Source organism: Pinus tabuliformis, chromosome 8, assembly GCF_031772625.1.
Source record: "Pinus tabuliformis cultivar Carrire ecotype Pingquan chromosome 8, CPIR1, whole genome shotgun sequence".
In the NCBI taxonomy this organism is placed as follows: domain Eukaryota; kingdom Viridiplantae; phylum Streptophyta; class Pinopsida; order Pinales; family Pinaceae; genus Pinus; species Pinus tabuliformis.
The window spans coordinates 633,624,598-633,646,271 of record NC_142294.1 but is presented as its reverse complement, the minus strand read 5'-3'; the positions used below and the strand labels follow the sequence as shown (position 1 = coordinate 633,646,271).

At 37.9% G+C, this 21,674-nt stretch overlaps 1 protein-coding gene and 1 long non-coding RNA gene across 2 annotated transcripts; both read left to right on the top strand.

Annotated features, from left to right (window-relative positions):
* Positions 1–2,828: 2,828 nt before the first annotated feature.
* LOC149237109 (uncharacterized) lies at positions 2,829–3,475 on the top strand. The gene is made up of 3 exons (XM_089369149.1): positions 2,829–3,076; positions 3,271–3,378; positions 3,470–3,475. The coding sequence occupies exons 1-3, from the start codon at positions 2,834–2,836 to the stop codon at positions 3,473–3,475; spliced, it is 357 nt and encodes a 118-aa protein (XP_089225275.1). The 5' UTR covers positions 2,829–2,833.
* A 2-nt stretch (positions 3,476–3,477) lies between these two features.
* LOC149237108 (uncharacterized) lies at positions 3,478–9,571 on the top strand. Its single transcript, XR_016245234.1, has 3 exons — positions 3,478–3,701; positions 8,378–8,460; positions 9,390–9,571. It is a non-coding gene; the product is annotated as an uncharacterized LOC149237108 (long non-coding RNA).
* Positions 9,572–21,674: the final 12,103 nt, after the last annotated feature.

Below are 21,674 nucleotides of genomic sequence, written 5' to 3'. Positions count from 1 at the left end.
TTTAATCTATAAATAGCCTTTGTTACAATACCATGAACCGATACCATGAGTACTTATCAATACCACATAAACAAAATACCATAAATCACTTCCTATGATTCTTTTGCATATGAGAATTATTTTTAATTAATCAATTTAATTAAAAGGAAAAAAAAATACATAACCACTTTGGAGACACATCTCAACTTTTCATTTATGTATACTACAATGAATATTTTATTTTATAGAGGTTAAATCCCTACAATCCATCTAATAATTATTGCTAATTAAATTACAATTATGGAAAAATAAACAAGCATATCCATGTAATTAAACACATTTTGTTTACTACAATGAATATTCTAGTTTATGGAGGTTAAGTCCCTACAATCCATCTAATAATTATTGATAATTAAATTAAAATTCTGGAAAAATAAAGAGGCATATCCATGTAATTAAACATACACATAAATTGCACATCCCCATATAATTAGACATGCATATTCATTTTTGGTTATAGAGTGTGTGACAATTCTAAACTGAGCAAAAAAATATATATCATTGCACTGTAAAATTCTCATTTCAACACAATAACCAAACCATATTATTTATTGAAAATAATTACATTAAGATAAATATTGATAATAACAAAAACGACCACAATCATTAAAACACAATATTCTTAAATACATCTATGTTATATTTAAATATAATAAAAATAAGATATATTCAACTCAAAATGAAAAAAAGTATTATTAATCCTAATAAAATATAATTACATAAATGACCATTGACCATCATTATTAGTCCCTGCCATCTGGCAATGGCCAGGGACTATAGTAATCGAAACGCACGATGTTAGTATTAATTCAGCTGTTTGTGAGCTGCTTGTTACCATCCATTCGTGGATTATAATGAAAGTTTTCAGATACATAATCATTCACTATCTTATTTGGCCTCTTCCCGAGGCGGGGAGGCAAAAACTTAGGTAATACATATTTATGTTTTTCTTATCATTGGTACATCAGCTATAGATCAGCTTAATGCTAGCATTAATGCTCCGCATTTAATGCTCTAGATTTGGGATGTTCATGCTTGCCTATTGCTTGCCTGATGCTTCGGATGTAAAATTGTCTTATTTTACACAGACAGGTGGTCTGTGTGGCTTGCATGAAGATTGCATGAAGATGAGCGTGGCGAGATGGCAGGAGGAGAGGAGGCCTGCATGAAGATGTGCGTGGCCACAATCTCACTACCGCGACTGGATTCGAGATTAGCTGTCCTTCTGAGTCTCGAGTAGGTTGACCAGGGGATAGATCAATCCTTAAGATTCAATCTCTACACTCACACCAGAATTTCATACCAGTAAATCGAAGATGTGTCGGAAATAGAACCTGGAGCCAACGGGATCTGGAACGGGTCCAATTCGATCTGCATCTGGATCTGGCAACTGGCTGAAACTTGATCGAGCATCCTCACCCGTTCGAAAGCTAGCAGCCTGGGTTGAATCAGTAGTTTACCTTGTTTAAGCAGCAACACATCCAAATGCAGATACTTATCGAGATGAAGATTCAGCGCTGCAACAGCTATGGATATTGAATTTTTGTGCAACAGCGATGGATACCGAATTCAAATGTAAGGATAAAGATAATTACCTTCCTTTATGGCTTCTGTAGCATACTACAGTCACCTCTTCTTCATTCTTATTATGTGCTTCTGATATGGGCTGTCCTTACTGCTTCCCTTTCCTCTTCTTCATTCTTATTATGTGCTTCTGATATGGGTTGATGTGCTTCTGATATGCCTCGTCTTCATTCTTATTATGTGCTTTTGACGTGCTTCTGATATGGGCTGATGTGCTTCTGATATGGGCTGTCGTTGCTCAGCAGTAAGAGTGGTAAAGAAATAGGAGTGGTAAAGAAACCCTCTCGAAGATGAGATACAGTGGCTGTGTTTCTGCGGTGAGATACAATGAACCTACAATGAACAAGGTGAGATAAAACTGGAATGGTTACTAGCTATGGATACAAAAGCAAGGCAGTGGAAGCTAGCCTCACCTCTTCGAAAAAGTTTACTGCCAGAGGTGGATCGAGCCTGGTGATCTAGAATTCATGAAAAACCCCCAGTTAGAACTCTATAGCCATCGCGTCGTCGTTCCAAACGAGGTCACGAATCCAAGGATAATGCCCTATTACTGGAAATTAAAACTGTGAAACTGAGAGGATCTCCTGCTATCTGGGCTCTTTCATCTGGCTATAAATGGTTTTAAGCCCCATCTAGTCCTCTACTTATTGTGGTCATTTTGGCACTTGAAAAACCTTACAAAACTCATAGCGTCATTTTTCCTGGTCCGATGTGCAACGCCAAATTGAAACCTTCATTTGCAATTACCCTTTGCAGTACCAACAAACGTGCAAATCGGAGACACGACCTTTATAAGCCTTTACATGTTCCTTCCAGGCCATTGCTTTGCTTCAGATGAGATTGGGTATTGAACGAGAAAGGGTTTTAAAGGTTACAGAGAATATTATCACAACATATCAGGTTGGTTCGTTGAAGGATAGGATAATAGGTCGTAAAGAGACGTGTCATACATGCAGGTGGGTCACACATATGGCACTGGTGCATGGTGATCATGGCGACAAGTAAAATGGGGCCCACGACAAGTGGAATGGTAAACTAATGATCATGGCGATAAGTAAAATGGGGCTCGCGACAAGCGGAATGGTAAACTAAATATGCCATGACAATATATATATGATTACTGCTTTTGGTGCTTTACTCGAGCGATAGTTTTATCCTTGGGAATTTTGGTGATTACATCTGTCTCTGGGGACTTTTGTGATTTGTAAATATGAAGCTGATGGGCATATTGAACATCTTTTGTATTTCCCCATCTTCGACTACACTCTGTTTTTCTGTGGGAAGACGATACCTTCAAAGACCAGACTCTCAGATCTCGGAGCACACACAGCTTCTACAGGGGCAGTCTACAAGTGTAGTTGTAGAGGTTCGAACTTCTGACCTGCTGAGAGCTAAGAATGTCCAACCCACTAAAACTGAAGAACAGGTCATAACATTAAGGCAAAACCCAGAGGTGAGAATCATGTGGTTTCAATGTTCATTTATGTCCACTTTGGTATTAATCATATGTTTTCATAGGTCTGCTTATCAATTCTGTGAAATCATAGAATATATCATACACACACTTTTGTTAAGTCAGAGTATGCAATCATTGTATATATGCTCTTTATGATTTTTGCATATATTATCTTCTTTTGTGTTGTGCAGGTGGTGGTGTTGAGAGTCTCATTGCACTGCGCTAGCTGTGCCAGAAATGTCAGTAAACACATATCAAAAATGGAAGGTGACACTTTTTCAGCCTGCTTGCTTAATATTGTATGTTCATCTATCAATAGATACCCCAACATCATATATGTAAGCAATTTTTGTGACGGAATACACAAATCCTGGTGTCCAACTGTGTCAGGTGTGACAACATTTGCTATAGATCTGGAGAAAAAGGAGGTCACAGTGATGGGTAACATATCACCCATTGGAGTTTTGGAAAGTGTTTGGAAAGTAAAAAATGCTGAGTTCTGGCCTAAGCAGAAGTTAAGCTAAAAGGCTGCAACAACATTTCTGTAATCTAACAGTCTCTATAACTAAAATTTTGTACTAAAACTGAAGAACAGGTCATAACATTAAGGCAAAACCCAGAGGTGAGAATCATGTGGTTTCAATGTTCATTTATGTCCACTTTGGTATTAATCATATGTTTTCATAGGTCTAATCTAACAGTCTGTATAACTAAAATTTTTTCCTTTAGCCTTCCAGCTTTTTAGAAGTTGCAGATATAACTTCACTATTTGTGTTGCTGCAGGCTTTTACAAATAGCCTGCTCTTGCATTTTTTAAAAATTGCAGTTAAGGGGACAAGAACAGGAATATGAGCATGGACGAGTCCTTTGTGGATGTGCTTGACCATCTAACAGAAAGTAGAAGTGCAAGTCTGGAAGAGTCTAGTTTTCTTCTGAAGGGCGATTTTCTTGAGAAGGAAGGTCAGTTATCAAAACTTAGTTACTTTCACGAAAAAGGATTAATATAATATGTGGTTGTGCATTTATATTTTCTAGGAATACCCATGATTTCTCTGCACTGTATGATTGCAAAGAGGCTGTCACTAAGAGCTGATCATTTCTGAACAGAGCTTGAAATGTTCCAGGTTGCATTTCTATTGTCTGTGTTATAAATCTATCATTTTCTAATTGCAGAAGTTAGAGAGAAAATATGTATATATATGTTGGGCATTATTTCTGAGTTGTACACAGTACTCGAATATATCCTAAATGGGCTGCATTAATAAATTTCAGTGGTTCTATGTTATGCATAATAGATAGTGTCATTTCAGCTGCGGGCAAGCCTCTCTATCTCTCTAGGAAAGCATCTAGGATTGCTTTTGATCCTTTGTCATCTAATCTTATGTCTTTGCGCAGCAATGCGAGGAAAGGCAGAAGAAAGATGAGGGAGGAGATAGTGCAGAGGCTTTGGCATTGTGACCCAGGGCGATTTTCTTGAGAAAGAAGGTCAGTTATCAAAACTTAGTTCTTTACGAACTACTAATAGCAGTTCCTTACCCAGCAGTAGTTACAATCCCGTGTCCAAAGAACTTGGTATTCTGGTGACTCAGTTCTGTTGAACGGGCCAACCTCTTTATCTCTCTAGCAAAGCCAGTCTCTAGGATTGCTTTTGATCCTTTCTCATCTAATCTTATGTCTTTGCGCAGCAGTGCGAGGAAAGGCAGAAGAAACATTAGGGAACAGACGGTGCAGAGGCTTTAGCTGTGTTTGAGAAGTGTGGGGACAGCTTTGGCTGTGTCTGAGAAGTGTGGGGACGATGTGTTATAAACACGCTCCGGAGAGCACTAATGTTGAGCTTGCAATTCTTGACTTTTGATAATGCAAATGACTGCACTGTATGATTGCAAAGAGGCTGTCACTAAGAGCTGATCATTTCTGAACAGAGCTTGAAATGTTGTCGGTTACATTTCTATTGTCTGTGTTATAAATCTATCATTTTATAATTGCAGAAGTTAGAGAGAAAATATATATATGTTGGGCATTATTTCTGAGTTGTACACAGTACTGGAATATATCTTAAATGGGTTGCATTAATAAATTTCAGTGGTTCTATGTTATGCATAATAGATAGTGTCATTTCAGCTGTGGGCCAGCCTCTCTATCTCTCTAGGAAAGCCAATCTCTAGGATTGCTTTTGATCCTTTGTCATCTAATCTTGTGTCTTTGCGCAGCAATGCGAGGAAAGGCAGAAAAAAGATGAGGGAGGAGATGGTGCAGAGGCTTTGGCCTTGTGACCCAGGGCGATTTTCTTGAGAAAGAAGGTCAGTTATCAAAACTTAGTTCTTTATGAACTACTAATAGTAATTCCTTACCCAGCAGTAGTTACAATCCCGTGTCCGAAGAACTTGGTATTCTGGTGACTCAGTTCTGTTGAACGGGCCAACCTCTCTATCTCTCTAGGAAAGCCAGTCTCTAGGATTTCTTTTGATCCTTTCTCATCTAATCTTATGTCTTTGCGCACAATGCGAGGAAAGGCAGAAGAAACATCAGGGAGCAGACGGTGCAGAGGCTTTGGCTGTGTCTAAGAAGTGTGGGGACGATGTGTTATAAACACGCTCCGGAGAGCACTGTTGTTGAGCTTACAATTCCTGACTTTTGATAATGCAAATGAATTAGAACAGGTAAATCTAAAGTTTTCTTAAGGCTCTCAAGAGAGCCAAAAAGATCATTTGGAGGACAAAGTTGCTGCAGGGGATGAAATAAATTCGTTTTCTGTTTTGATTTTCTTATATATTTGGCATATTCACTCAATCCCACTCGATCTCGATGCTGCAAACTACTGATGTAACAAAACACTCGAATCTCAATGCTTACTCGTCCATATGCTCCAATCCACCCATCATAGCTAATGCCATTCCTTGCGCCAGTCTTCACAAAAAAGGGTATATATCCTGGCCTCCCTATCTAGTCCAGATCCACTTTCTATCTTCCACGATAAATGACCAAGCAAAGGGGAAAGCTCCTGAATCAATTGGTTCCAGGTCAACTTGAGTTTTGAAACAGTCCATGGTACTTATAATGGCTCGGGAACAACTAATGGTGGGTCAACTGTTGGTGGTGCTTATAGCTCAATCTAAAGTCTCAATAACTGCTCTCTGCTTAGTAATACTTCAGAGATCAAAGGCTTTTTCTTTTGGATTAGGTCTTAAGGGATAGATTTCAGATTCCTTTATTAGAAAGCTTGGATACCAAACCCCCTTCATCCTATTAGCTATCCCTAATCCTTGCCATGGGAAGCCTTTTGAGTAAATTGAACTTGTTCATTGCATATAACTAGCAGAGAATGATTTTCCTTTACTCCTGGCCACTGGCATCCCTTTTGGTTAGGGTTTTGTAGGAAGTCGCATCTCTAGTTCTGGACTTGAAAATGATGAACATGGAGGTAGTCCACATGGTGGGTAAATTCTATAGACCACAGATTTTTTTTATTGTGCAGTCTCTGCTTAGGCAGCTGGCTGTACTTGGATTGTTGAGTCCCTATGAACCATACCTACATGTACAGAGCTTCAACTATATGGCATAAAAAAAGGAAGCTAGTTTTATGTGGAAAAACCTCACCGTATAGCCTTTTTTTGCTTCATTGTACATTTTGACTGTACCTTGTTTCACCAAATTTATACCACTACACACGCAAGTTTAAGTCCACAAATACTCCAAAAGCTATATATATATATACCAACAAGTAACTTTAGGGTCATCCATATGCCATGACAATATATATATGATTACTGCTTTTGGTGCTTTACTCGAGCGACAGTTTTATCCTTGGGAATTTTGGTGATTACTTCTGTCTTTGGGGACTTTTGTGATTTGTAAATATGAAGCTGATGGGCATATTGAACATCTTCTGTATTTCCCCATCTTTGACTACACTCTGTTTTTCTGTGGGAAGACGATACCTTCAAAGACCAGACTCTCAGGCCTATTTTTTCACTACTAGACCAATTGATCCACCAGATGCATGGTTGTGGGCTGATTTCTCATTTGGACACTTTTATGCCTGATACCCAAAATTTTTTACAAATAAAACAATTACTCCAAGAAGGCAATGGTAGCAAAAAAAACTCCAAGACCTATCACTTCTTGATCCAAAACAAGCCAAGAGGTATGGTTTTAACTCTCTCCAAGTTCCCTAGTTTTCGTTTTGATTTCTGTATCTGAAACCATAAGGGATAGGTAAACAAGAAATCACAGGCATATAATCATCATTTGGTTGAATGACTTAGTAGTTAATTAATTGATTCGAGAAAAAGGCAGGAGAAGCAAGGGTATATGAACCAGTAACCCTTTTCATAGCTTAGATAGCCACGTTACCTTTTTGAAAGTGTTTCAATTACTATGTATGCTCGTGCTGTGGCACTGGAGCGCGGTCCCTAACTTCCAAATGTTTCAAATTGTTTTATATTGCTGTCAGTTTTGCTACTTCTTAGTTCTTCACTTGCTTGCACCACTATGATATCCCCACTTGAAAGTTTCTATGGTAGAACACATTTTTTCTCTTTCAGTTCTGTTGTCTCTAGCTCTCCATTTGAAACCCATGCTATAATTATATCCCAACTTGAAAGTGGATCTATGATCAAATGCAACTTTCTCATAAACGTGTTCTTGTGTTTGTTTTGTTAATCCCCAGCTTCTTGCTAGTTGAAGCCCATGCTGCAATTACATCTCCACTTGAAAGTATGCATGATTGAGCATATTTCTCTCTCTATATTGTTTAGTTACGCTGTTAGTGTGTTAATCCCTAGCTCTCCAGTTGCAAGCCTTTGTCACAATTATATCCCAACTTAAAGGTGTGTATGATTGAGCTCAGCTGTCTCCCTCTCTCTCTTTCTTTCAGTTGCTTTGTTATGCTGCTAGTTTTGTTCATCTCCAGCTCTCCAGTTGAAGCCCATGCCACAATTATATTCCAAATCGTTAGTTTGTATGATTGAACTGTGACATTAAATATACTATCAATGACAATACAATCTAATGATGTAGAGTTTAGTGGTTTGAGGACTAAATACTTTTTTGACCTTTCTTGAATGTTATTAGATCATTTGATTCAGTTATAAGATCAGCTTAATAGTTGTCAATTGAAATAGTTGGAATGCACACTTTTGCACTTATTTTTGTTCTGGTATCTGTTATGTCTTTATCAATATATGATATCAGAGGGTTCATAGAGAAATATTTGTTAGTTCTATGATATTTATTTCACTGCTTATATGAAGCTGCAATTGATGGGCTTGAGTTCTTAATATTATGTGTTTGTTGCAGACTCTTTACTTGGAGGACTTGAACAGCCTTGGCAACTTGCTGAGCTGAAAAGTTGCTTCAGCCATGTTAACTGGAGAAAGAAGGTAACATTTAATTTGTTCGCTTTCACCTTGTTCACATTCATTTATTTCTGCAATAACTCTTTGGGGGCTGTTTAGTTTAATTTTGAATTGCTTGATTTTATGTTTAGTTTTTTTTGCATAGTTCCCAATTTCTGTCTATTTTTTTGTTGTTTGTTCATACGTTGAGGCTGCCCTGCCTGTTTTGCTTCTTTTACTATTGTTTGTCTCTGTAAGTTCTATTTTGTTTACACTTTACTTGTGCTGCTGCTGACCACTCTGGCTACTACCGGTTACTGTCTTGTAATTAACCCTATAGTACATTATTGAAAACAAGGATAAAACTTGATTTATTTGAAGAACACACTTTACTTATGAATATTCATAGGGATGCAGAATGATCTAGAACCTTTTGCCTAGTAATGATGTAACGTGGAAGTTTAAAAAACACTTCCTGAACTAACTTCTTTTTCTGGCACCACACATTTTGTTCGCAATTCAAAAAGAAAACATATCTTGCAATTGCCATTCAGTGAGGATATAATTTAATTTAGCTAAAGATATCCGGGATTTAAAAAATGTCTTATAAGATAATCCATTAAATCATCAATTAATCTTCCTGTAATTCTCATTATCAACATGGTATGGTGCACCAGGGAAGTAGACAGTTTACTGATGCGCAGTTTTTGAGGTCTTTTGAATCATCTATTTACGACACTCATCAATTGCTGTAGCTCTGATTTGTTTGGTCATACCGCAATATTTTCTTTGCCGTCAGACTTGAAGCTAACTGTTAAAACTTCATTATGACAATTATCTATATTCTCTAGTTGCAAACGATTACTTTCAAGTTGCAATTACTCTTGCTTAATTTACTTGTTACCATGTGTGGTCCTGGTTGTTGTCTTTATCTAGAGTAAAATATCATATTCGAATGGGTTTTGCTAATTTAGGTCAATATGGGGAACATCATCTATGCACATGGCATCAATTTGATGATTACATTGATAGGCTGAACTCAGGGAATGGGTTTATAAGTTGTCCCTCTATTTCTGTTGAATTTTTGAGCACTATTTTGTTTATGGATTTGATTCAACCTCATCATTTTATCGAGAGACAATCATACCAGGTAATTGACAGTAATTTGGAGCTTTCGGTTTGCATTTTTTTTGAACTTTTGAAAATGATCCTCAAGATTTTTTCTTGTTTGCTTTGTGGTTTTTGTTTCTTATATGTCAGTGCATTCCAAAATTGAGACACTACACACCATCTATGCCTATCATTTTGGTGGGGACAAAATTAGGTGGGGATAGGCTCATCCCCAATTAACTATCTTTAGTTCGACTGTTTTCTTAAATTGAGTTCTAATTTGTTCCTTGGTTTTCTCTGAAAATTCATTTTCTATGGCTACAGGTTTACGAGAAGACAAACAGTTTTTTGCTGATCATCCCGGAGCAGCCCCAATCTCGACAGCTCAAGTGTGTTCTTTCTTTAGGAACCTGTGATTGCAATAAAGTCTCTTATAGGTATAAGTTATTATAAGTATAAGTTATCAAGAACTACTGTTTCTGTTTTTGAACTTTTGAAAATGATCCTCAAGATTTTTTCCTGTTTGCTTTGTGGTTCTTGTTTCTTATCTGTCAGTGGATTCCAGAATTGAGACACTACGCACCATCTGTGCCTATCATTTTGGTGGGGACAAAATTAGGTGGGGATAGGCTCATCCCCAATTAACTATATTTAGTTGGATTGTTTTCCTAAATCGAGTTCTAATTTGTTCCCTGGTTTTCTCTGAATTACTGTTTTCTTAAATCGAGTTCTAATTTGTTCCCTTTTCTCTAAAAATTCATTTTCTATGGCTACAGATTTACGAGAAGACAAACAGTTTTTTGCTGATCATCCCGGAGCAGCCCCAATCTCGACAGCTCAAGTGTGTTCTTTCTTCAGGAACCCGTGATTGCAATAAAGTATCTTATAAGTATAAGTTAAAGTCTCTTATAAGTATAAGTTATTATAAGTATAAGTTATCAAGAACTACTGTTTCTGTTCACAAGTATCAAAACCAATACAACAATATTCATAGGCACAAAACTTAACTGTTACAACAATAATTATCAATGCATTATAGCTCATCATGTTACTTGTAGGGGCTTGAACTTGTCACTTGTAGGGGCTTGAACCTGTCACTTACAGGGGCTTGAACCTGGGTATGGAAGATAACAACCATTCCACCCAACTATCCAAGATAACCCCTTATGGTGTAGATATTGTGCTTGGTCTTCCAAAAAGCGCCTCATATGCTGTTATACCTCTTCAAACAGCACTCAAATACCATATAAATTGGCTAAAGAACTGCACCTAGACATGTGAAATCAGGGGCTACATAGACCAACAAAAAATGCCTTCCATTTTTTGATCTGGGACTGATGCGAAAACAACATCCTCTTCTCTCAAAACAATGTCTCTTCAACTTCAAATCTGCCCAATCATACAAGAACAGCTCCAATAAAAGAAAACGCTCATATTTGTGTTTTCTACATGTATTATAATCCTCCATAACTATTGATTTGTTTGTGGAGCTTGCACCATACATATTGAAATATATGTGTTGGTTTAGACTCTGATTTTTATTCAAAAAAAGCAAACCAAAATCAAAAGTCTCATGGAAGTGCTCCTCTGTAAGCTGGTATAATTCTGCACCCTGTTCAAAATCTGATTTGAACTTTTCCAAATCTGAAATATCTCCCAGAATCTTCAAGGTGCCTTCCTATGCTGAACAAAACATCTCAAACATAAACATTGGATTTATCTTATTGTGTCCATCTTCTACTCGGGAATACTGCTACTTCATTTTCCAATATCACCCTGTATATGAAGTCATTGTGTGCTGGAAAGAATGCTTCTGCAAAGATCAAAATGTATATTGTATTCATAACTTTTGAGTATGCCTTAATGTGTGGAACTCAGTAAGATGAAATGTGTGGTTCTGAGGCAATTGTGTTCATTTTTGTTGTTAGAAGAGAAAAATCTGTTTGTAAAAGTAGTTGTGTAGCCAAACAAAGAGAATAGAGTTCTTTGGGCTTTTCAGGGCTTTTCAAAGGATACGTTCTAGAGTTGTAGGCTCTTTTAACTTGCACGGTGACTACATGGTCACTACAACTGTGGAGGCAGATAACAAGGACATGAAGCATTTTTCTAGAGTGGCCAATTCATTGAGTTTTGTGCTACTAGGTGGACCTGTTAAGGCCTGAAAGCAGCAAAACTGGCTGGTGCAAATGCAGTTTTGGAGCATTTCTTTACTTATGAGTTACAGTGTAGTTTGGTTGCCTTGAAGTGTAGTTTGGTTGACTCAAGGCAGGGACTTGCTGCCTCGCTGCTTCCCAAAAGTTCAATGGCATTTCCAGTTATCTCCATTGACACAGTTAATGCACTATGAACTTGAGACGCGTTGTAAATTTTCTAACAAAATCCCCAAGGAAGGGACTAGCTGCCATGTAGCCTCCCTTGTTAATTAGAGCAATAGTCATTAAAGAGGATGTTAGTCCCACCATTATCTTTTGAATTCACATTATAATTGGAGACTTTTGAGACGTTATTGCACAAATATCATGTCAATCTAAACCATTCTCATTTCGAAGTCATGTGATAACTCGAGGACTTTGCAAATTTTTGTTCAAGGGTTTGCTGCAAAGACTTGCAAATATTCTCTTTTGGAAGTCACGTTATAATTCAAGACTTTTGAGACGTTAATGCACAAATATCACGTCCATGTAAACCATTCTCATTTCGAAGTCATGTGATAACCGGGGACTTTTCTATTTTTTTGTTGAAGTGTGTGTTGCAAGTCGTTGATTTTTGGATTTGTATCTTCACAAATATTATGGAATGGTAAATGATTTTTACATTGGTAGATTTTGTTGAATGATGGTTTAGGTGTAATGGGGGGTTTTTAAGAGTTTGAAGATGGAAGTTTAAATTAATATGGAATAATTAAAGACAAAATATAAATTTATATGAATATTCAAAATTTGCAAAATGGAAAGACAATTATTGATAAAGACAAAGAAAATAAGTAAATAAACAATAATAAAATGTAGTTTAAAGAAATGGTTAGTTTGTGAAAGAGAAAAATTAATCCATTTCCATCATTAAAAACATGATTCAAACTCCATTGTCATATTTTTTGAAAAATAAATAGTTAAAATTCGAAACATTTTGACTCTCCAAGCAAAATTGATGCTCAGCCTAAATAACCTCCATAAGAAGGACTTGATTCAAGGTGGGATCCGACGGAAGATTACCAATGCTCCAACATGTTTTGTGTGGTTTAACTTTCATTACATTACTTATTGGCAATAACCATCCCTTCTCTTTTTTTCGGTCAAGTAAGAGTGGAGCCTTTTATTAACCGCAAGAACTGTTACATATATTACATGTCTTTACAAGTACAAGGGCTAACCCGATGAAGATTAACCCGAAACAACTTGAAACAAACCTGAAACCTTATACCTTAATCTTAAATATAAACCTCCGCCCATTATCCAACCCGATGGCCATTCGATAAGACCCCCAGTGATCCAATGGTCGTTAAAGAAATCGCTTCAGCGATATGCGCGACCATTGCCAACTTTATGGAGCTGACAGGGTAAATAAATTGTCAATGTATAAAACTTCGGGTCCGTTCTTGGACTTAACCTCCTCCCATGTTGAAACCTGATGTCCCTTCGATCCAAATCCTGTAAGATCTGATGGTCACGAACACTATCGCCTCGGCAACATGCGCCCCTTTTACCCGGTTCATAGACCCGATAAGGATTATGAGCCATTAGTTTATAAATGTTTGGGTCTGGTCTGAGACTTAACCTTCGATTACTTTTAGAACCCGATATCCATACGATTAGGTCCCTGTTGATCTGACGGTCCTCCGGGATATCGGGTCGGAAACTTGCATGGTCTTTACCCTCTTTATGGACCCAATGAAGATTATCAACCAATGATCTAAAAGTCTTCGGGTCCGCTTCAATAGTTAACCTTCAATCGCTTTCCCACCCGATAGCCATTCGATGGCGAAGGCTATCAAGATAAGTGGTTGGCGACTTGCTAAGAAGCCTGCTATTTACCAAGTGCCCCTCCCCTATAGAAAGCTTTGTTTTACGCATTTTTGAGGGATCAACAGTTAAGAAAGACTTTCGCTTCCCCTCACTCTTGCTTCCACTGGTCTTCATTCTTGTTCATTCCTAATAGTCTGGAAGTTCTCCATGTCTTTGGCCACCCGTGTTTGACAATCCTCAAGCAATTTCCCCGAGGGTGTTGGATCCCAAGGAAACCTATTGTAACTTTCTTTGCATAACACTCCTTCATTCGTGAGACGATCAGCTAGCATATTGGCTTTTCTTTGCACATGAACGAAGCTAACCATTCTCAGGGTTTGTAGGTGGGTATGAATGTGCTGAAAGACCTACAAAAGTTGCCAATGTTTTGAAACTTTTCTTGGTGCTTTTCCATTACATATCTTCTTGGCCACATTAATAATCAATTCAGAGTCTGCTTCAATGATGGCATTATGTAAATTTGACTCGATCAGTATTTCCAGGCATTGCTCTAAGGCCATGAGCTCTGCCATGTTATTAGTGGCAGTCCCCAAATGACTGTGAAAGATATCCTTAATGCACCCCTGCTCATCTCTGATGACCCCTCCAAAACCAGCCATCCCTGGGTTACCTTTAGAGGCTCCATCTATATTGAATTTCAAGAAACCATGAGGAGGATGTTTCTAGAAGTCTTTACCAACATTTATTTGGCTCACACCCTTGTTTATGCTCTAGGGAAGTAGGGAATGGAGACCCAATTGTAGCAGTATACGAGCATCTTGGGGCAGAGTAGGGTCCTCGGGAGGTCTTCCTAAAAGGGCTCTAACAATGTCTTTGAGTTGTCTTAATATGTATGCAATAATGTTCTGGGTTGAGCCAATTTTATTCTTGAAAATCCTACCATTGCGTTCTTTCCAGACATCCCAGATTAAGAAGCCTGGAACCAGAGTCCAAGCTTTGTTGATGATTTCATTTCCTGAGAAGTCTTTTCTCCAATTCTTCAAAGTGTTGGTAATACTAAGTCTGTCCCTGTCAGTCTGCTTGAAGATTGAGGCCACCCAATCCCACAAGGTAGAGGTGAAAGGGCAGAGGTTGAGTAAGTGTTCCATCATCTCCTCTTGTGAACCACATAGATGGCATTTGGATGGGCCAACAAAACCCCTTTTTAGAAGATTTTCCCAAGTTAGAATTTTCTTTTGTTGAACCAACCACATAAACAACTTTATTTTCATCCAATGTTGTTGTTGCCAAAGGTCCTTCCATACCTTATCAGGGTTTTGATAATCAAACCCTAGGGCTATTCGTTTAGCTTCTTTGAGGTTAAAGTTACCTTCTGTGTTTCTTCCCCATCTCAGTTGGTCAGACGAGGATGATACCAAAATCTTCCTCTGTTCCAAGTCCCAAGCAAGAGAGCCTGCCTGAGCTTTCAAAGGGCTCTCTTCACTGTAGCCCAGATCCTTCCATATTCTCCATTTACCATTGTTCCTTGCCTGATCCCAGAAGTCACTTACCATGCATAAACCTTTGTTGTCAGTTTCATTCTTGAGAGTGGTTAGTTCTTCCCTAAACAAGTTTCGTTCTTGCTGCCAGTTGTCCTCCCAAAATCTTACCAGGTTCCCAGCACGAATCTCCCAGATGCTGTGATGTTGGACAATGGTTCTGTTTTCCCAAGCAAGATTCCAAATGTGGGAGCCATTGATAAGCCCAGACATTTGGATATGATCCCTCTCCTGCCAATTATTTTCATATTTCTGTTTCGAATGCTTGGCCCAAGGAGTTGCCGATTCCATAAGCCACTCCACCAAAGTTTTGCACCCGAAACTCTGCTGAGGGTTTCAGGGTCATGAAGCCCCAAACAACCATGGGCCTTAGGTTTGTAGATCTTGTCCCAAGCTACCAAAGCCCATTTCTTTTTCTCTTCCCCTTTGCCCCAAACAAAATATCTTTGAATGTTCCTGGTCTGTTGCATAACTCTTATAGGAGCAAGAAGAGCTGACATCATAAAAATGGGTATGTCCTTCAGGACAGCCTTTGTAAGCACAAGGCACCTTGCCAAATTCAAATATCTACATGTCCATTTCCTGGTCCTATCCTGAAGTTTGTTAACTACCGGCTCCCACACTCCCCTACTTAGATGTTTGTCCATAAGAGGGATTCCAAGTACTTAGAAGGTAATTGATCCCTTTGAAACCCTAGAATTCTGGTGAGATTTCTCTGAATAGCAATGTCAGTGTTAAAAAAGAAAACTTTTGATTTGTCAAGGCTTACCTCTATACCAACATCCATAGAAAAGTCGTTCAAGATTTGTTTAAAAGCTTTGGCTTCCTTGACCATGGGAATGTCCTGCAGCATAGTATCATCCACAGATTGTTGGTGAGTTGAAGCAGCTCCATATATGGTAAGTTTCAGTCCCTGGACTCTTCCTTCATCACTTGCACTTTTTATCGCTCTACCTAGCCCTTCCATCGTGAGCACAAAGAGGAAGGGCGAAAGCGGATCTCCTTATCTGAGACCCCTAGAAGGCATAAAGGTTCTTGAGGGTGAGCGATTAAGAAGGATTGAAAAACTAGCCATGGATACCAAGGCCATAACCCATCTAATCTAGTTGTGTTCGAAACCATAAGCTCTCAGCTCTGACTTGATATAAGACCAACTCAGCTTGTCATAAGCTTTCACCAGGTCAAGCTGTATGATCATACCAACTTGCTTATTTCTCTTAAGAGAGTGTACCACCTCATGAGCTTGTATGATGTTATTGAGCATCTGTCTTCCTTCCACATAACCAGTTTGCTCCTCTGAGACAAGAGTTGGAAGAAGGGGCTTGAGTCTGTTAGCGATCACTTTGGAAATAATCTTGTACACCACATTACATAAAGCTATGGGTCTGAATCTGTCCAATGTCATAGATTTTTCCTTCTTTGGAATCAAAGCTATGAAAGAGGCATTGTGAGCCTTCAAAACTATTCTGGATCCTTTGGAGTCTTCCACTATATCAAGGATGTCTTGTTTGACTTTTTTTCAACATTCTTTGAAGAAGTCCACATTGAATCCATTTGGACCAGGACCTTTCCCATTTTGCATCTCATTGATAACTTCACTGACCTCATCTTCAGACATTGGCCTGTTAATATTGTGATTGTCTTCCCTTGTTACAAGCTTGGGAATGTACTTTGTGAAATTGTTAATGAACCATGACCTGTCTAGGAGAGGCTCCTTTGCAATGCTAAGGAAGTGTTGTACTAGGAAAAATTCCATTTCTTTGTGGGAGACAAGCTCTTTCCCTTGAAAATCTCTGAGTTTTGAAATTATTTTATTTGACCTGTGAACCAAAGTTGATTTATGAAAAAACTTTGTGTTTCTTTCCCCTTCTCTATTCCACTACACTCTCAATTTCTCCCTGCAGAATATCTGCTCTTGGATGCACCTATCTTCCCATTCCTTCTAAAGAGAATCAGCTTGAGTTTTCCTTTCCTCAGTAAAACCATCTGTGGTTATGATATGACTAATCCCCTGGAGCTTTTGTTCAACTTCTCTTTTGGCTTTAAAAATATTACCAAACTCTTTTTTATTCCAATATTTGAGTCTTGATTTGATGTGTTTAAGTATTTGTTGCAGCGTGAACATTTTAGTGCCTTGAATGGGCAAATATTCCATCCACCATTTGTCAATATTGTTGGTGACGTCAGGGTGAGAGACCCAGACATTTTCAAACATAAAAGGTCTGTTCCTCAGTGTACCCATAAAAGTGGCTTCAAGCTGGACATGCCAGTGGTCCGAGCCTCCAAAGGGAAGGATTAGAGATGACATGTCAAAACCTGTGAGAAGGAGGTCCTCTGAGATTATGAATCTATCTAGTTTAGAGGCAACTTGAGAAGCCCCTCCTCTCTTATTGTTTTGGGTGAAAGTTCCATTTATTGTTTCATCATACACTACTCTCGTTTTATTTATGAAGTTCTGGAAGGCAATGGAGTCTCTGCCTAGTGTTCTGGTGCCACCTTTTTTCTCTGTTAGAGATTTGATCACGTTGAAATCCCTCTCTCAGCTAGTCAAGGGAGGTGAGAAGCTTGAGTTTGTCTTCTAGTTTTTTAGGACCATAGACATTTGTAATCATATAAGTCCCCCTATCATGCAAAGGTTGAATCACCAGTGATAGATAGTTCCTGGACGCTTCCGCATCCAGGATTCCAAGTTTCTGGGGATCCCAAAGCATAAGAATCCCTCCTATCGAGTTATTTGCCTTGACCTCTAGATACTCATACTTTCTTAACCATTTGCTATGTATTTCTTTGATCTTTCCATTGAACACTTAGTTTAATAAATAAAAGCCATATTTTCTTTTTCTTCTTTTATTCTACTGCTAATATTTCTTTGTTTCTTTTTACTTCCTAGGCCCGTAATGTTCCAGGTTGTAAGCTTCATTAAGAAAGGTTTGTAAAAAAGTAGCTGGTGAGATTTGTCATCTTACCTAAGTCAATCATGAGTTTACCACATTTGGTTAGCAGCTCATTTTGTCTTTTTCTTCCTATTTTCCTACCCGGATTCTTGGAAGAGTGCCCCGGTGTTTCCTCCATTGTTTTCATCCCTCTATTCTCCTGAATGTCATGGTTTCTCTTGACTCCAGAGCCCTTTGATTGGGATCTTCAGAGGAAGAGCTATTGAACCCTATCAAACTCCTCCTTTGGTAGGGAGTCAACCGCTATGGCAATACCCTGCTCCAAAAACATTTCTAGATCTAAGTTCTCTCTCTTAAGAATCTCCTGCAGTTCATGGTCCTCTATTCCCCCCTCACTTGGGGTCATCTCATGGTTCCTACTGAGCTCCACAATGCTCGGTAGATCATCCTTTTGCTGGCTATTCTCTAGTATATCCTCCATGCTAGCATCCCTATCCTTCTCATTGGTATTAGTCTTTGATTCCTGGTTTGCTCTGTTGTTTCCAACTTCATCTTCTAAGATTTTGAAGCTATTGTGCCTCAGTTTCCCATCATCATTGATTTTATTTTGGTCTTATCCATACCAGTACTGAAGTGAACATTTATAATTCTAGGACAAAATTCATCACCCATGTTCACATGTAAAGGCCTACAGCAACATAAAAATAGGGTCCTCCCTCGAACACTCTGTCTTCATCTTCTAAGCTTGTGAACACCACCGTAAAGAAGCCCTTAGATCCAAGGTGAAGGTTTATTCCCCCCTTTGGTTTCCAGTGGTTCCTTATCCATGCGTGTAAGGCCTTTTCCGTCGGCCAAATCCCCATAAATTTTCATATAACAGTGTGTTCTGCCATGTGTTCTTTGTGCACCTGTAGCGCTGGGTCACTTAAAATGACCCAAGGAATAATGGTCAACTTTGGTTTACAGACCCCTGTCACACTCATAGGTGCAGCTTTCTAATTTCTACCCTCTTTCCTCTTCACCCTGTAATCTTCCTCATGATTTTCTTTCTGTCTGTGAGGTTTGATATTTCTCGTGTTAATATCTTCAGTTATCACCTCCGGTGGTTTCTTGAAGCAATGCAGACCAGTTCCCTTGCTTCTGTTCATGGCTATTTGATTGTAGGAGGGAGCAGAACTCCCTCCTCCACGATCCGCCATGGTTACCAGCGGCCAAACCCTAACTCAAACCCTAGTTCAAATTGCAGAGCCACCAGTCGTTGGTGGATTGTATATTTTTGGTGGATATAATATTGTTGGTGGATTGTATTATTTTATATTTCCTCTTGATCCTATTTAATTCCATTCTTGAATTTTTAAGGTAACACAATGACGTCGGTGTTTGGAACATTGTTTCTCTGTACTTTGAGTTTATTTGATTTATTTTAAATATTGCATTGAAAATGAAAAAATTGATTTCACTTTTGAAATTGGTTTTCTTTGGGAGTTGTTTTTTGAAATTATTGTCACTCTATTTAATATTTTTTAATCAAAATTCATCATTTTTCTTTGTAAATAATGTAGTAGTCCAACTTCTTGTGTTGCAAACATATTTTATTATATAATAATTTTATTTCTGCAAGCTGTTTATTTCCATTCAAGCCTTCTTATTTTTCTTTAACAGATTTGTATATGCAAAATAAATCGGAATTCTCAGTTGCGAGTTTAATATTCTAGAATCTAGACATACTATGGGTAAAATGTTTTGGTCATTTTCCTTCTTCTGCTTCTACCTAAATACAAGCACCTAAGTTTGTCTTTAGTTGTTTTGACTCTCAGTTCCTTGATATATTAGGTCTTCGTAATTATGCTTGGTGTTAATGTTAACTCATACCAATCTTCATTGTGCCCGTAATTTTTTCTAGGCATTTAGTGGTAAGGTGTGACCTTATATGTTTATCTCTCCCTTATATTCATAATCCCACATCTACATTTATATTTTCACACTTTTGAAAGAAATGAAATTCATCTGACACTTTCATAGTTAATGTGGGGTACTCATAGTTATGATAAAACAAATGGTAAGGTACAAAATATGTAGTAGCAACTTTGTAAAAGATGTATTTCTCAGGATCATGTTGGTGGTAGTTAAAGAAGACACTTCTAAACATCATAAATGAACATTGCAGCCCATAAGACCATAGGAATACCATCATCTACAACACTAATGTTGACAATTAAGACTAAGAAGCTTCAAGAAGTCAAGGCAACAGGTGAAATAAACATCTTAGTGTTTTTGTGAGTAAGATGATATGAAAATTCTAGATGCAAATTCACGACATTATGGAGATGCAAAAGGAATTTGTATTCAAGAAGATATTGGGGTGCATTGGTAGCAGAGATGAATGATATAAAGGTTTTAAGATTTCCTATGGTCCCTTCATCCATATTCTTTGGCTAACCACCACTAGGACACTCTATATATACCAGGAGGATATACCAAGAGGTCACTACTCTGCTTAGGAAAACAGGGAAAGTTCAACTATAACATTACATCATCGACATATTTCTTCTGCTCTCTTATAAACAAATTTGGATGAGAACATCCTCATTGTTGGTGCATAACTTGCGCATTTCTTGATTGAATATTTTTAGATCTGTATTGATAGCATCAAAACAACATTTTTCTTTGCAAGTTTTTCTTAATTATTAATCAATCATAGTCCATATTATTTACAACATTATTATACTTGTTAAGGGGTGTATGGAAAGGGTGATTTATGAAATCCATGTGGTTGTTGTTTTTCAAGAATTCTAGTGATCCAGGTGGATATTGGTGGCCACCCACAAATTCCACTTGGACCTCCACCATTGCTTCTTTTAATTTTTCAGTTTCCTTAGTTGTAGCACAATTTACTATTTTTAGCAGTTTTTCGGGTCCTAAACTTCTGGAGCCATTTTGAGGCCCTAAAAGACGTTTTTTTATAAATATACAGGGAGTGATTTTGTATTTAAAATCGTCTTTTCCGTCGTAGTCCTCAGAGATATCTTTCCAACGGGCTATCATGCGCATCAAATGGAGATAACATGACCAAGTCATGACCTCGGGAAGTTGGCTGTCCAACTCACCCCAACGGGGCCCATAAAATCTTGGTGTTACATCTCCTCAGGTTAGGGTTTTGGTTGTTTAGGGTTTTCTCTTATTGTTCAATAATAAAAAGGCCTTTGAGCCTCATTGTAGTTTAGTTCAGAGGCATGTAGCAGCCACATCTCTTCTCAGAGATAAGCTACCATCGCCCTAGCTGGTGTATTTCCATTTCTATTTGTAAGCATATTTCAGTATTTTATATTAATGAAATGAAGTATTATTTCCGCTACAACTTTGTGTTTATGGTTATCTCTGTAATTTGTTGCATTCTTGTTTAAATCTGGATCATCTAGGCTAATAATTGAGCATATTCAGAGAACTGTGTTTAGGAAAGTTGTTGAGAAGTTTTAGAATGAGTTTGAAATCGGAAAGGGTGTGCAACAAAGACTTGCAAATATTATTGAATGGTAGATTACTTCTGGACTTGTATCTTTCCAAATATTATTGAATGGTAGATGACTTTTGGACTTGTAGATTTCGTTGAATGATGGTTTGGGTGTGATGGAGAATTTTTAAGAGTTTGGAGATGGAAGGATAAATTAATATGGAATAATCAACGGAAAAATTTATATGAATATTAAAATTTTACAAAATGGAAAGATAATTATTGATAAACAGAAAGAAGATAA

Excerpts from the sequence above, each read along its gene's own strand:
- LOC149237109 (XM_089369149.1), top strand. The coding sequence starts at position 2,834 with ATGAAGCTGATGGGCATATTGAACATCTTTTGTATTTCCCCATCTTCG. Across the intron at positions 3,077-3,270 it reads CATTAAGGCAAAACCCAGAG|GTGGTGGTGTTGAGAGTCTC; the intron begins GTGAGAATCATG and ends TGTGTTGTGCAG.